Source organism: Periplaneta americana, chromosome 15 (assembly GCF_040183065.1).
Source record: "Periplaneta americana isolate PAMFEO1 chromosome 15, P.americana_PAMFEO1_priV1, whole genome shotgun sequence".
Lineage (NCBI taxonomy): Eukaryota > Metazoa > Arthropoda > Insecta > Blattodea > Blattidae > Periplaneta > Periplaneta americana.
The window spans coordinates 21499819-21511620 of NC_091131.1; the positions used below are offsets into that span (position 1 = coordinate 21499819).

General features: G+C 41.0%; 1 protein-coding gene across 1 annotated transcript; it reads left to right on the top strand.

Moving 5' to 3' along the window:
* The first annotated feature begins 1190 nt into the window (after positions 1–1190).
* On the top strand, positions 1191–10699 carry LOC138714712 (ankyrin-1-like). Its single transcript, XM_069846785.1, has 3 exons — positions 1191–2222; positions 5093–5272; positions 8432–10699. Exons 1-3 carry the CDS (start codon positions 1941–1943, stop codon positions 10301–10303), a joined length of 2334 nt encoding a protein of 777 aa, XP_069702886.1. The 5' UTR covers positions 1191–1940; the 3' UTR covers positions 10304–10699.
* The last annotated feature ends 1103 nt before the right edge of the window (positions 10700–11802 follow it).

Consider the following 11802-nt stretch of genomic DNA (forward strand, 5'->3'; position numbering starts at 1 on the left):
CATGAACAGTAATTGGACTGGTGTTCGAAATAGGAGTAAGACACATCTAATCAAATCAGAGCTGCAAACTGCAAATGACTTTAACTATTACGCGAGACAAGATCTGTCTCAAAATACTCTTAATTTGAGCCTAGGTGTCGAAGTGTAGAATAAATAAAGTTTCTTTTTAGTGACTGAACTAAATAATTTGCCAATTTTATATGTGAATTTTGTCGATTTCTTAATCTCCCGTATTTTCTTAAAAAAAAAAAAGTTGGTAACCCCATCTGTACCGTTAACTCGATTTTTAACTAATCTGTATCATTCTGGTGGTATTGGCTGCCTATGCGATATCTTTAGGTCCAGGGTTCATTCAAACAAGTTGTTTGTGGCAGCAAGTGATTGTGATCGAATAGCAAGATGGCAGGGATGAAATCACACATTACTTTTAACATATTTTTAAAAGAACTTTCACTGACAAATCTAGAAAATGTACCTGTTAACAGATTGATGATATTGAATTTCTACCACCAGACTTTCCATAAAAACGGTACAGAATGCAAAATCTGATTTTTGAAGTAGACTTACTAATTTAATTTTAAGTTGACTATTACACTTTTACTACTTTTGAGCAATAAAACGGTACGAAAGAACGTCTTTCAACCAATCATGGCTGCTTATCGCACAATTTTATCACTTCCGTAGCATTTGTTTATTTTTATCGATTCCCTAGCATTTGTTTCTTTGTTTGTCAACATTTCAATCTGCAAATTCTTTACGATATTATAAAACATGCTTTGCGATCGCATTTGTTTCCGCATAGATAGTCGACTGAAAATGGCGGCTCCGTTCAAACGTTTTGGTGAAAGTAACATTAGTGAAATAGAATTTTAGCAAGTCAATATATATTTTCTGTGGATAAGCTTCGGGGCTTCTACCGCGTTGTCTTGGTGTTGGTGGCTGACGTTTCGACCGCTGTGTTGGATCCAACTGCTCTGAAGATAACCATAACACAGCGGTAGAAACGTCAGCCACCAACACCAAGACAACGCGGTAGAAGCCCCGAAGCTTATCCACAGACCATGTACACCAGCCGCAGAAGCCTACTCGAACAATATATATTTTATTGTATTAGAGTAGGTACTTTATTTCTTCCCAGAACGGCCCCAAGGTTCACTCAGCCTTCTATAAAATTGAGTGTAGAGCAGCTGGCTACGGACTGGAAGGTCCGGGGTTCGATCCCAGGTGGTGACAGGATTTTTTCTCGTTGCCAAACTTTCAGAACGGCCCCGAGGTTCACTCAGCCTCCTATAAAATTGAGTACCGGGTCTTTCCCGGGGGTAAAAGGCGGTCAGAGCGTGGTGCCGACCACACCACCTCATTCTTGTGCCGAGGTCATGGAAAGCATGGAGCTCTACCTCCATGCCCCCCAAATGCCTTCATGGCATGTTACGGGGATACCTTTTTTTTTTTACCGGGTCTTTCCCGGGGGTAAAAAGGCGGTCAGAGCGTGGTGCCGACCACACCACCTCATTCTAGTGCCGAGGTCATGGAAAGCATGGGGCTCTACCTCCATGCCCCCCAAGTGCCTTCATGGCATGTTACGGGGATACCTTTACCTTTTTTACTTTATTTCTTCCAATCTTTATATACTTTCTTCTGTTTTTATCAACTCCCTACCATTTGTTTCTTTGTTTGCCAACATTGCAAACTGAAAATTCTTTACGGTAGTATAAAACATGCTTTGCGATCGTCATTTGTTTACCGCATAGCTATTCCAACTGAAAGTGACGGCTCCGTTCAAACGTTTTGGTGAAGCTAACATCAGTTAAATAGAATTTTACTGAGTCAATTAATACTGAAAAAAGTGATCGCAACGAAAATTCCACTGTTTCTTGGCCGCTGCGACGTGGAAGTCTAATGTGTGCGGACTCTCATACTTCGTATCTGAGAAAGTAAAAATGACGTGCTTTTCCAGATTGGACGAGTTTTTAGCAATGCCCATAAGTATCGGAGCTGTTCAAGCACCGCTGAGCCCTGGCACGCTAGCACGGGCTCACATGTTGCTACTGCAGATAATGCAACAGCTGAGAACAGATCCATGCTCGGCGGACCGTGGCGACCAACAGCTGAAACATCTGCAACGTCTGGTACAGCGAGGGCGCTGCGAAGAGCAACAGAGCTACGACTGCAGCCACTACAGTCCTGAAGACGTGGGCAGGGCCCTGCAGGCAGAGCTCCATGTTCGTGTTTGTTGTTACACTTGGATTAGAAATACTTTGTGATCGTCAGTTGATGCATCCTGAGAGCAATGTTGCCGTACATTTCACTCTTCCGACACTTTAAGGCCCATTCACAATGAAAATTAAACATAACGTAAGCGTTAACTTAAGAATATAAACGTTACGGTAAGATCAAGAAGTCATACCATCATTCACGATGGGAACATGAACATAACAGCAAACATACTTGGTAACCATGGAAACATAACAACGACGCCATTTCCTCATATTCTGTCGTATACTTCAGCGCTCCACGATTGTGTTCTGTTTGCAAATCACGTAAGCATAAGCATGAAAGTTTGGAGTTTGCAAGCTTTCATGTTAACGTCTTACGGTAATGTTTATGTCAATGCTTATGTGAATCATTGTGAATGATCCCATTTGGTAGTCTGGGCGCAAACTTCTGTGTTTATGCTACGGTTATGTTTAATTTTCATTGTGAATGGGCCTTAAGACAGAGTATGAGGAAATGGCGTCGTTGTTATGTTTCCATGGTTACCAAGTATGTTTGCTATTATGTTTATGTTCCCATCGTGAATGATGGTATGACTTCTTGATTTTAAAGTAACGTTTATATTCTTAAGTTAACGCTTACGTTATGTTTAATTTTCATTGTGAATGGGCCTTAAAACAAACGGTAAAGTTATATAATGATTTATTTTTCATTTTAATATTTTAACAATATTATTTCTATAACATACTGCAGTAATAACATCCGCATCTGGAATCATGTTGATTTTTTCACGGCTTCCTTAATGTTACTTGTATGAGGAATCCAATAAGTTTCGTGGAGTAGTAGACTTTACTTAATTTTTGCAAATATTTAAAAACAATAATTAACATTGCAATTTAGATGAAATTGCAGTGGTAAGTTTCCAATTTATAATTATTACTATGTTAAACGTCTCTAAAAATAATATGTTAAAAGCCTAAAGCAGTAAAATGAATGTCGCGCTTAAGCGGTAAGAAGAGGGAAATTGTTATGTGTGTTACGTTGGGAATACTGAATGTGGTATTTCACACTTACCGCGTATTGGTTCTGTGCGGAGAACAAGCAAATACGCACGATCTCGTACAAATATATTATCGCACTACAGTATGTTCAGCACCGATAATCAAATTTAAAAATGTGTTATACTATTTTAAGATGCTAAAACATTCCTCACATCTTGGAGTGAAAAAAATCTCTAAAATTAACTTACAAAAAATGTTTTTGATTTTGAATTTAAAAATAAACTTAATCTAATTTTGTTAACAATGAGCAATCAAGCAGCAATTTTGAAAGAGAAATAACTTATTCTTATTTCCCTTAGTTTAACCTCTCCCTTTTAGGTTCTTATTACACGACCCAACGCCACACGGGCCTTACAGGGCCGCGACCTGTCGGGAGAGGAATTAATCTATGGATCACAGACATACTTTTTTGACCACACAAGGACATGGAGGGCCTCCCCGGATGAGGGATCAGGAAAGAGAAATAACAGAAGAAAAAATTGGCGAAGAACAGTGTGAATTTCGGAAAGGCCGTTCATGCACAGATGCTGTATTCGTAGTTAAGGAAGTATTAGAAATGAAGAAAGGATTTAATTGCCCACTTTTTCAATTACTTTTACGCTTTGAAAAGCATATGACCGAGTAAAGAGGCACAAATTATGAGAAGTTCTGGAATGTTATTAAGTCCACAATAATAAAGAGTATATGAAGAGAAAATTGAGAATGTGGAACATTTAAAGAACCGTATCATTGAAGGCTGTGCTAAAGTCACCCCGAAAATGATACAAAATATTCTCTCCAGATTCTTAATTTTCTTTTCTTATACCAAGCTCTTTACATAACCGCAAAAGAAAAAATCAAGTGGTGTTAAATCTGGAGACCTGGCTGGCCATTTCTACTGGTCCACGCCGACCAATCCAATTTCCAGGGAACTGTTCGTCCAGTCTGCTGCAATATTTCTGTGGCTTAACTCACCGGAATGAAGAATGATGTCAATTCTTCTCTCTTTCGATAATGCCATCACGAAAATCAAGAAATTTGTTATAGGAAAGCTTCAAATAATCACAACAATGAATTGAAACTGTCACAGGCCAACCAAACAATAAAGCAGGAAAAGTTAATTACCTGAATAACATAAAAATACCTTTTCCAAAGCCTCTTTAATACTGTGCCATGTTACAAAATATCTGCAGATGCAGTAACTAATGTTTGTGTCATTATGACAGTTGTCTTTAAATAACTTGAAACGATTAGAGATATCTCAAAACGAATTGCACCGTTGATTTTTTTTCAGAAAGCTTCACATAATTTTGAGTACCTACATGACCCCCTTTCCATTTAAAGTTTCAAAGTTCCACCCAAAATGGCGGCTTTTGTGATAGCTGAGGGCTAGAATCGAATGTGTCACTGGTAGAGCATTTGGCCTTACAAATACTGGTAACAACTATAATAATCGAAAATCAAGCATATGGAAGATATTTATATGGTTCCAGACTTTCGATTCACCTATAACAGACATCTGGAATATAGGATAGAGTAAGACAGTCCATGATGTGGCGTTTAGACCCTGTATTAGAACTTATGGTGACCATTTTCAGCACTATCTTTGTGTATGATCTTTATATACAAAGACATAAAAATATAGTTGTAATAAATAAAACATGTTAAGAACTAAAGCACCTACATGTAATTAAAAAGAAAAGCGAAATTGACTGTATGTATACATGATTATTTTTGCTTGTTTTTAGGTCTACCCATTCTTCAAATGTCGCCCACATTTAGTTAACACTCTATGTATTAAGTGCCACACAAAAAGTACCGTATCTATGATTTTACAGATACAAAAGTACCGTACTACGGAACTATCGAGGCTGTTTTCTGAAGAGAAGCTGTATTTGGATGGATTGAGGAACACCATAAAAACCGAGATGAATGGCAATTCAAGCAAACTGCTTAAGAGAAACTTTAAGGCCATGAATCATGCTCTGCAGGAGCTCATAACCACAACGAAAAAATACGTGAGTATAAAAATTCACTTCGTGGTTGGATACGTATAAATTTCCTGAACATACCATTAGAATTTGTAAGTAGGATGCTGTATTTTCTCCCGAATAATCTAAATAGTGGTATCCACATATTCAGTGTGTAAGCTTACCAGTAGGCCTAAATTCGTCTAGCAAACATTTTATATTGTTTTTATAGTCGCGACGCTGTTATTCCCGGCGTGACTCCTCCTCTTTGCTTACGTCTTAGGAAGTGAAGGCTCTATAAAGTCTAGGTAGGTAGTATCATTCGCCATTTTTGTTCTTTCGTTCCCGAGCTACCATACGAGGAATCTATTTGCCACACCGTTAAACATTATCATGTCGTAGCTCTTATGATAATAAATCAAACGCACTGTACTTCAGCAAATAATTGAGCGGCAAATAACGTCTTCGTGTGTTTTCTGCGAACGCCAACGAAAGAGCGAAAATGGCGGGCGATTATATTGAGTACCTATTTATCGAGCCTTAAGCAATGAATAACGTCTTTATAAGCGAATCACAAGGCGCACACGTTTAAATGTAGCCGACCTGCAACGCGATTGGCTGCCGGAAATTAGAGCGACGGGACTGTAGTAGTTAGTTCTGGGTGAATGGAAAATAAGGCCTGAAGGCCTTAACTCGGTCAGAATAAAATAATAAATGCATAAACAAATATAACTAGATATAAGACAGGATAATTTCTATACATTAAGGAATAATTTGGCTATAAAAATAAATAAAATAGGTATATCTACTTGGACATTAAGATTGTATGTGAAATTTAAGTGCCGACATTAAAATATATAAACTGCATACTCCTTGGGTCCAATGTAATAAAGAGTTCAGAAAAAAAATCTCGCAAAAAGTTCTTGCAAATTTCGTCTCCTTCATAGTATTCCTATTTCTTGAAGTTTGCAACTCCACACTGTTCTTAAATTTTATTTACTCTATGGCCAAGTACTTTCCTCATTTTGTATTTCGAAGTTTTGTTCTCCTTGCATGTCTTTCACTGCGAAGCCAGCATTCTGCAATCTTTCCTTTTTCTGCCTTCCTCTTAATCTCCCCTTATGATCCATATATCTTAATGTCATCTATCACTTGATATCTTCTTCTCCCCCCCAACTCTTCTCCCGTTCACCATTCCTTCCAGTGCATCCTTCAGTAGGCAGTTTCTTCTCAGCCAGTGACCCAACCAATTCCCTTTTTCTCTTTCTGATCAGATTTAGTATCATTCTTTCTTCACCCACTCTTTCCAACACAACTTCGTTTCTTATTCTGTCTGTCCACTTCACAAGCTCAATTCTTCTCCATATCCACATTTCAAACGCTTCTATTCGTTTCTCTTCACTTCGTCGCAATGTCCAAGTTTCTTCCCCATACAATACCACACTTCACACAAAGCACTTCACTAGTCTATTTCTTAGTTATTTTTTTCCAGAGATCTTATAATAAAATTAAAGTATCTGATATAAGTAAACAGTCGCTCGCATTTCATCTGAAAGCCTATCGCGAACATAACCACAAAATGCATTGAAGAGAGCACAAGAGATTCGAAACTGCAGGTAAACTACGATTGCAAAAGTAGCACCTTGTGTGTGAATAGCTATGAGGATTTTATGTTATTTTAGGAGAACATATTTGCTCCGGCACTGGGGATCGAAACCAGGTCTTCAGCTCTACGCGCTGAATGCTCTTACCAACTGAGCTATGCCGGGAACCGTCCCCAGTACCGACTCGAACTCTTTCTTCTCTTTGAACCTTACTCCATGCTTGTATGATATTACGTATGTCTTAGTAGGCGTACGTCTTTTGACTCACAAACACAGGAGATCATTTATTTGTACAGGGACATCATTTAATTTTTACTAACATTTCTAATATTAACCTGGGTATACTTTTGGATTAACGGTTTAGAACCGGAAACACCGTTTGCTACCCTCGTCCGTGACTGTAGTTCGATGATACTGGCGTAAAATACAAACAAATCACTTTACTAGTAGGCCTACCGGTATAGGAGGGAAGAAAAGTAGTTCATCCATTTAAGTAAACTAGAAAATATTGCGATTTTGAGTTTGGTTTTGTTTAATCAAAATACAGTAACTTACTGTATTAACAATAAGTGTTTTACTCACGAACTGAGCTATCCATTCGGACATATTCATTATGCAGTGTCTATTATACTATCTACAGCATATTAGCGTACAATTTAGAGAATGAAGTTTAATTGAAAAATAATCATAATATAGATATTTAAACACATTTTTGAAAATGGTGGCCGTTCATTTCGATACAGGTTTCAGTCCTTTCGCGTATATTATCGCAGTATACCTAATTCCAATTAGCAGTTTTGTCCTTCGTACTAGTAACTCATGTTGAAATAATTCTGTGCCTACTCTATAAAAGAGTACCTTACGTACTGTAAATTCAATCTTCACTGCTGCCCGATCCGAAAAGATAAAATTACTCAGACATGCTATCTATTGTCCGTCCAAGTGATTTTGTCGCAGGGTCGTAGAAAGGGGAGAAATTACGTGACAGTTAATTACTTAACGAGGCCCTTTTGTTTAAGTTATTTTCTACAATTGTATAATATTACGTAGACGTCCAATTCCTAACAGAAATTAATGTTTTCAGGAAAGAGCTAAGACAGCCCAGCCACTAGCCTTTACAGAGGAGCGAGCAGAAACGGGTGGAGAAAACCGGGATGCGACGTAGGCAAACGGACGACAGTACCTGTGCGAAAATATGATTCAATATTGAAAGCTCTTTCGTCACTGGAAAACGCGAACATATTTCTGGAACGTACTATACTCACTAACTCAGTAGACTTCCTGTTTAAGGCGACTTTGACTGCATACGCGGCCTTGGTTCTGTGAGGACGACGATTTTGAAGTTTACTAGTAGAGGGGCTGGGAGTGAAGTACATTCAAAAACTCAGGTACAATAAAAATTGAAGTAAAAATAAAATGATGTACCTGTATTAAATGATTTTGATGGCCGAGTTATTCGAACAGTTTACGTACTGTTTAGCAGTTTATACTGCCGTTTGGCTGTTTTATTATATGTACAATAAAATATGAAAATTTCGTTTAATTTCATGAAAGTGGGAGTAACAGACCCGCCAGCATAATAAATATATCCTTGTTGTGACAGGTTACGGACTTAGTAGGCATTCTTAAGAGCATGCAGGCGTTCTTCCATACCCGAAACGAGTACCGCCACCAGAAGGTCGAGAACGAAGTGAGCGAGCTAGAAGGCGTCGACGAGAGGAACGAGACACCGCTGCACAAGGCGGTCAGAGAAGGACATATAAGGAAGGTACGACTGCTGCTGAACAGAGGGTCAAACCCCAATGTATTCAACAGTGATAATTTGACACCGCTTCATCTCGCGGCGATGCACAACTACGCAGATGTCACCGCCATGCTGCTGAACAGAGGAGCACGCATAGACGCCCACCTTCTCGACGGTCCCACACCTCTTTCCCTGGCGGCTGTATTCGGCAATGCCGACGTAACACGGGTCCTGTTAAGCAAGGGCGTCGACCCCGATGCAAGGGAGGTCCACGACTCAACACCACTCGACTTGGCGGTGGCATTCAACCATAACAGTCTGGCGGCCCTGCTGTTGACCAACGGTGCAGAGGTCGACAACTCTGATGCAGATAGCTGCACGGCCCTGCACGAGGCCGCGTATCTCGGCCACAAATCGATGAGCAATCTACTAGTCGCACACGGTGCCAATCCCAATCACTCGTGCAGTTACGGCTGGACACCTCTGCACGACACCGTCGAGATGGGACATCTGGCGCAGACAAGATCGCTGCTCGCGAACGACGCGGCTGTAGACGCTAAGCGGTGGGACGCCGCCACCCCGCTGCACATCGCAGTGAGGCACAGGGACGAACAGGCGGTTTCTGAGTTGCTGGAGCGCGGTGCGAGAACGGACCTGCCCCTGCACGACACCGTCGAGATGGGACATCTGGCGCAGACAAGATCGCTGCTCGAGAACAACGCGGCTGTAGACGCCAAGCGGTGGGACGCTGCCACTCCGCTGCACATCGCAGTGAGGCACAGGGACGAACAGGCGGTTTCTGAGTTGCTGGAGCGCGGTGCGAGAGCGAACCTGCCCCTGCACGACGCCATCGAACGCTTCGACATCTACACAGTGATCAACCTAATCAATTCTGGCGCGAATCTCAACCTCCGAGGTAAAGACGGCTACACAGCGCTGCACTGCGCCGTGTGGCGGGACAGCACGGACATCGTGAAGTGGCTGCTGGACAGCGGCGCGAACGCCAGCATCGCGCGGGACAACGGCTTCATGCCGCTACACGACGCCGCCTATTTCGGCATGAAGCACATCGTCGCCGCGTTTCTGGACAAGGGTGTTGATCCGAACCTGCGCGCCAACGACGGACGCTGCGCCCTGAACGTGGCCGCCAGGTACAGTCACTTGGACACCATGCGCCTGCTGCTCGAGCGCGGCGCTCTCATCGAATGCCAGAGCGACGACGGCTCCAGCCCCCTGCACGTGGCAGTGTTCCACGACCTGCACAGGCCCGCCGACCTGCTACTGGAACAAGGTGCGAGCTCAGACCTCTGGAGGAACGACGGCTTCAGTCCTATGCACATCGCCGTCATTTACAACCACACGGAGATGCTCGAGAAGCTTTTGTACCACGGAGCGGATGCCAGCGCAGTGACCAAAGACGGCCAGTCTGCCTTGCATATGTGCATCTTGCTCAACCTGCTGGACGTTATGGAGATCCTGCTGGAGCACGACGCCAACACGTACGTGCAGGACTGCGGAGGCAATACTCCCTTGCACACGGCCGTCTTGTACGACGACAGACCGGCCGCCACGCTGCTCCTCGATTACCTCGCCAGCGTGGATATACCCAACAAACTTGACTTGACGCCCGTGGACCTGGCCGTGCTGTGTGAGTACTGGCAGATGTACGAAATACTGCTTCACACAAAACGGAAGGAACCTAGCATGGAAGTGACGGAACGGCTGTCTTAACCTTCCGGTATCCGAACATAATTCAATTATATTTGTCAGTTGTAACTTTCTGCTTCGCCTTCTTTAACCCTTTGCGGCACAAATTAATTTTTTATGTTTTTCATATCATGCATCATAACAAAGTTTCGATCAATTTTTTCACACAATTTCAAAACAGAGATGGTACCTCTATGTATACTCAAGAGGTGGTTCCTTGGTGGAATATCTGTGCCATAAAATTTAGGAAGAAAGAAAACTGTGGTTCTTCTAAACAACCACTATGCTGCTAAGGGTTAAGTCAAGTTTCATTTATCATTCTTCCTTCAATATTGCTGTAATGCAAGTATGGGTTTCAAAAAGATGTAAACCACCATTTCTTATAAAAATTGTTCTTTCAATGTATTTTCTTTCAATCGATTCCAGAAAGTGACTCGTTTGGGTGTGTATGAAATAAAAACTGGTATCGTCAGATTACGTCTCAACCTTTAACCACAGTCTAGTATATACAGTCACGAAGCTCAATACGTAGGAAATATACATCCATAGATATTGCTAACCACTAGGATCGCTACTATCGCCTCATTGCAGACAATGCGAAATAGTACCGGCACAGTCTATTGTTCCTAGTACCCTCAACAACTCAAGCTTCGTGACTGTATATACTAGATGTTCTTTAACCATGGAATGAAAAGATTATAAGTGTCATACTCCGCAATAATGAGGAAAGAATGGGACTGGGGGACGTCAGAACGTTAGGCCTATTGTACAGATTCAAAATAGAAAATCGCTGTCGTTTCAAAGGTTAATAATTAAATCCTGACTACAATAAAATAACGAAATAAAATTAATTTGCTTTGGTACAACAAAAAATAGCCTACTAAAATAATTATAAATTATCAGTGGCGTAGCGTCAATGTAAGCTAAAAAGCTTAGCTTCCCCAGTTAATAATAATTTCATAATGAACCTGCAGTTTATGGAGAAAATTATTTATTAATTTTAATAGAATTTATATTTACGCGTTAAATATTGTGATGCGGCAGCTCAGGATGATTTGTGATGCAGCAGTAAACAAGAAGCCTGCACACACCAGCTTCCAAGCAGACCGGTTTCTTCTGTGTAATCCACCCCGCAGATTTTCCATCCCTTTCTAACTAAACTACCCTAGTCGCAAGGCTCGCAAGAAGCTAGTTTTAACATTTAAAATAAGTAGTTTCCGAGTTATTCCTTTTCGTCAGTTGTGTTCAGTTGAAGTGTTAGTGTGCATTGTGACTGATATAATAAATAATGAGCGAAATAACAGTTCCTGACACTAATTTACTTGAATTTTTTTGGGACAATTGTATTATCAAGACTGACTTACGAACAAAAGTGTGATTTAAAAAACAAATGCCCGACTCCCTTGCTGTCAATGAAGGACACAACCAAAAGACAGACGCATACTTACGTAATGATACTAATATTGTTATTTCTCTAAGTATGACAGGGAGTGAGCTAATGTTATACGTATACGTGTCTATTT

Excerpts from the sequence above, each read along its gene's own strand:
- LOC138714712 (XM_069846785.1), top strand. The coding sequence starts at position 1,941 with ATGACGTGCTTTTCCAGATTGGACGAGTTTTTAGCAATGCCCATAAGT. Across the intron at positions 2,223-5,092 it reads CCCTGCAGGCAGAGCTCCAT|ATACAAAAGTACCGTACTAC; the intron begins GTTCGTGTTTGT and ends ATGATTTTACAG. Across the intron at positions 5,273-8,431 it reads TAACCACAACGAAAAAATAC|GTTACGGACTTAGTAGGCAT; the intron begins GTGAGTATAAAA and ends TTGTTGTGACAG.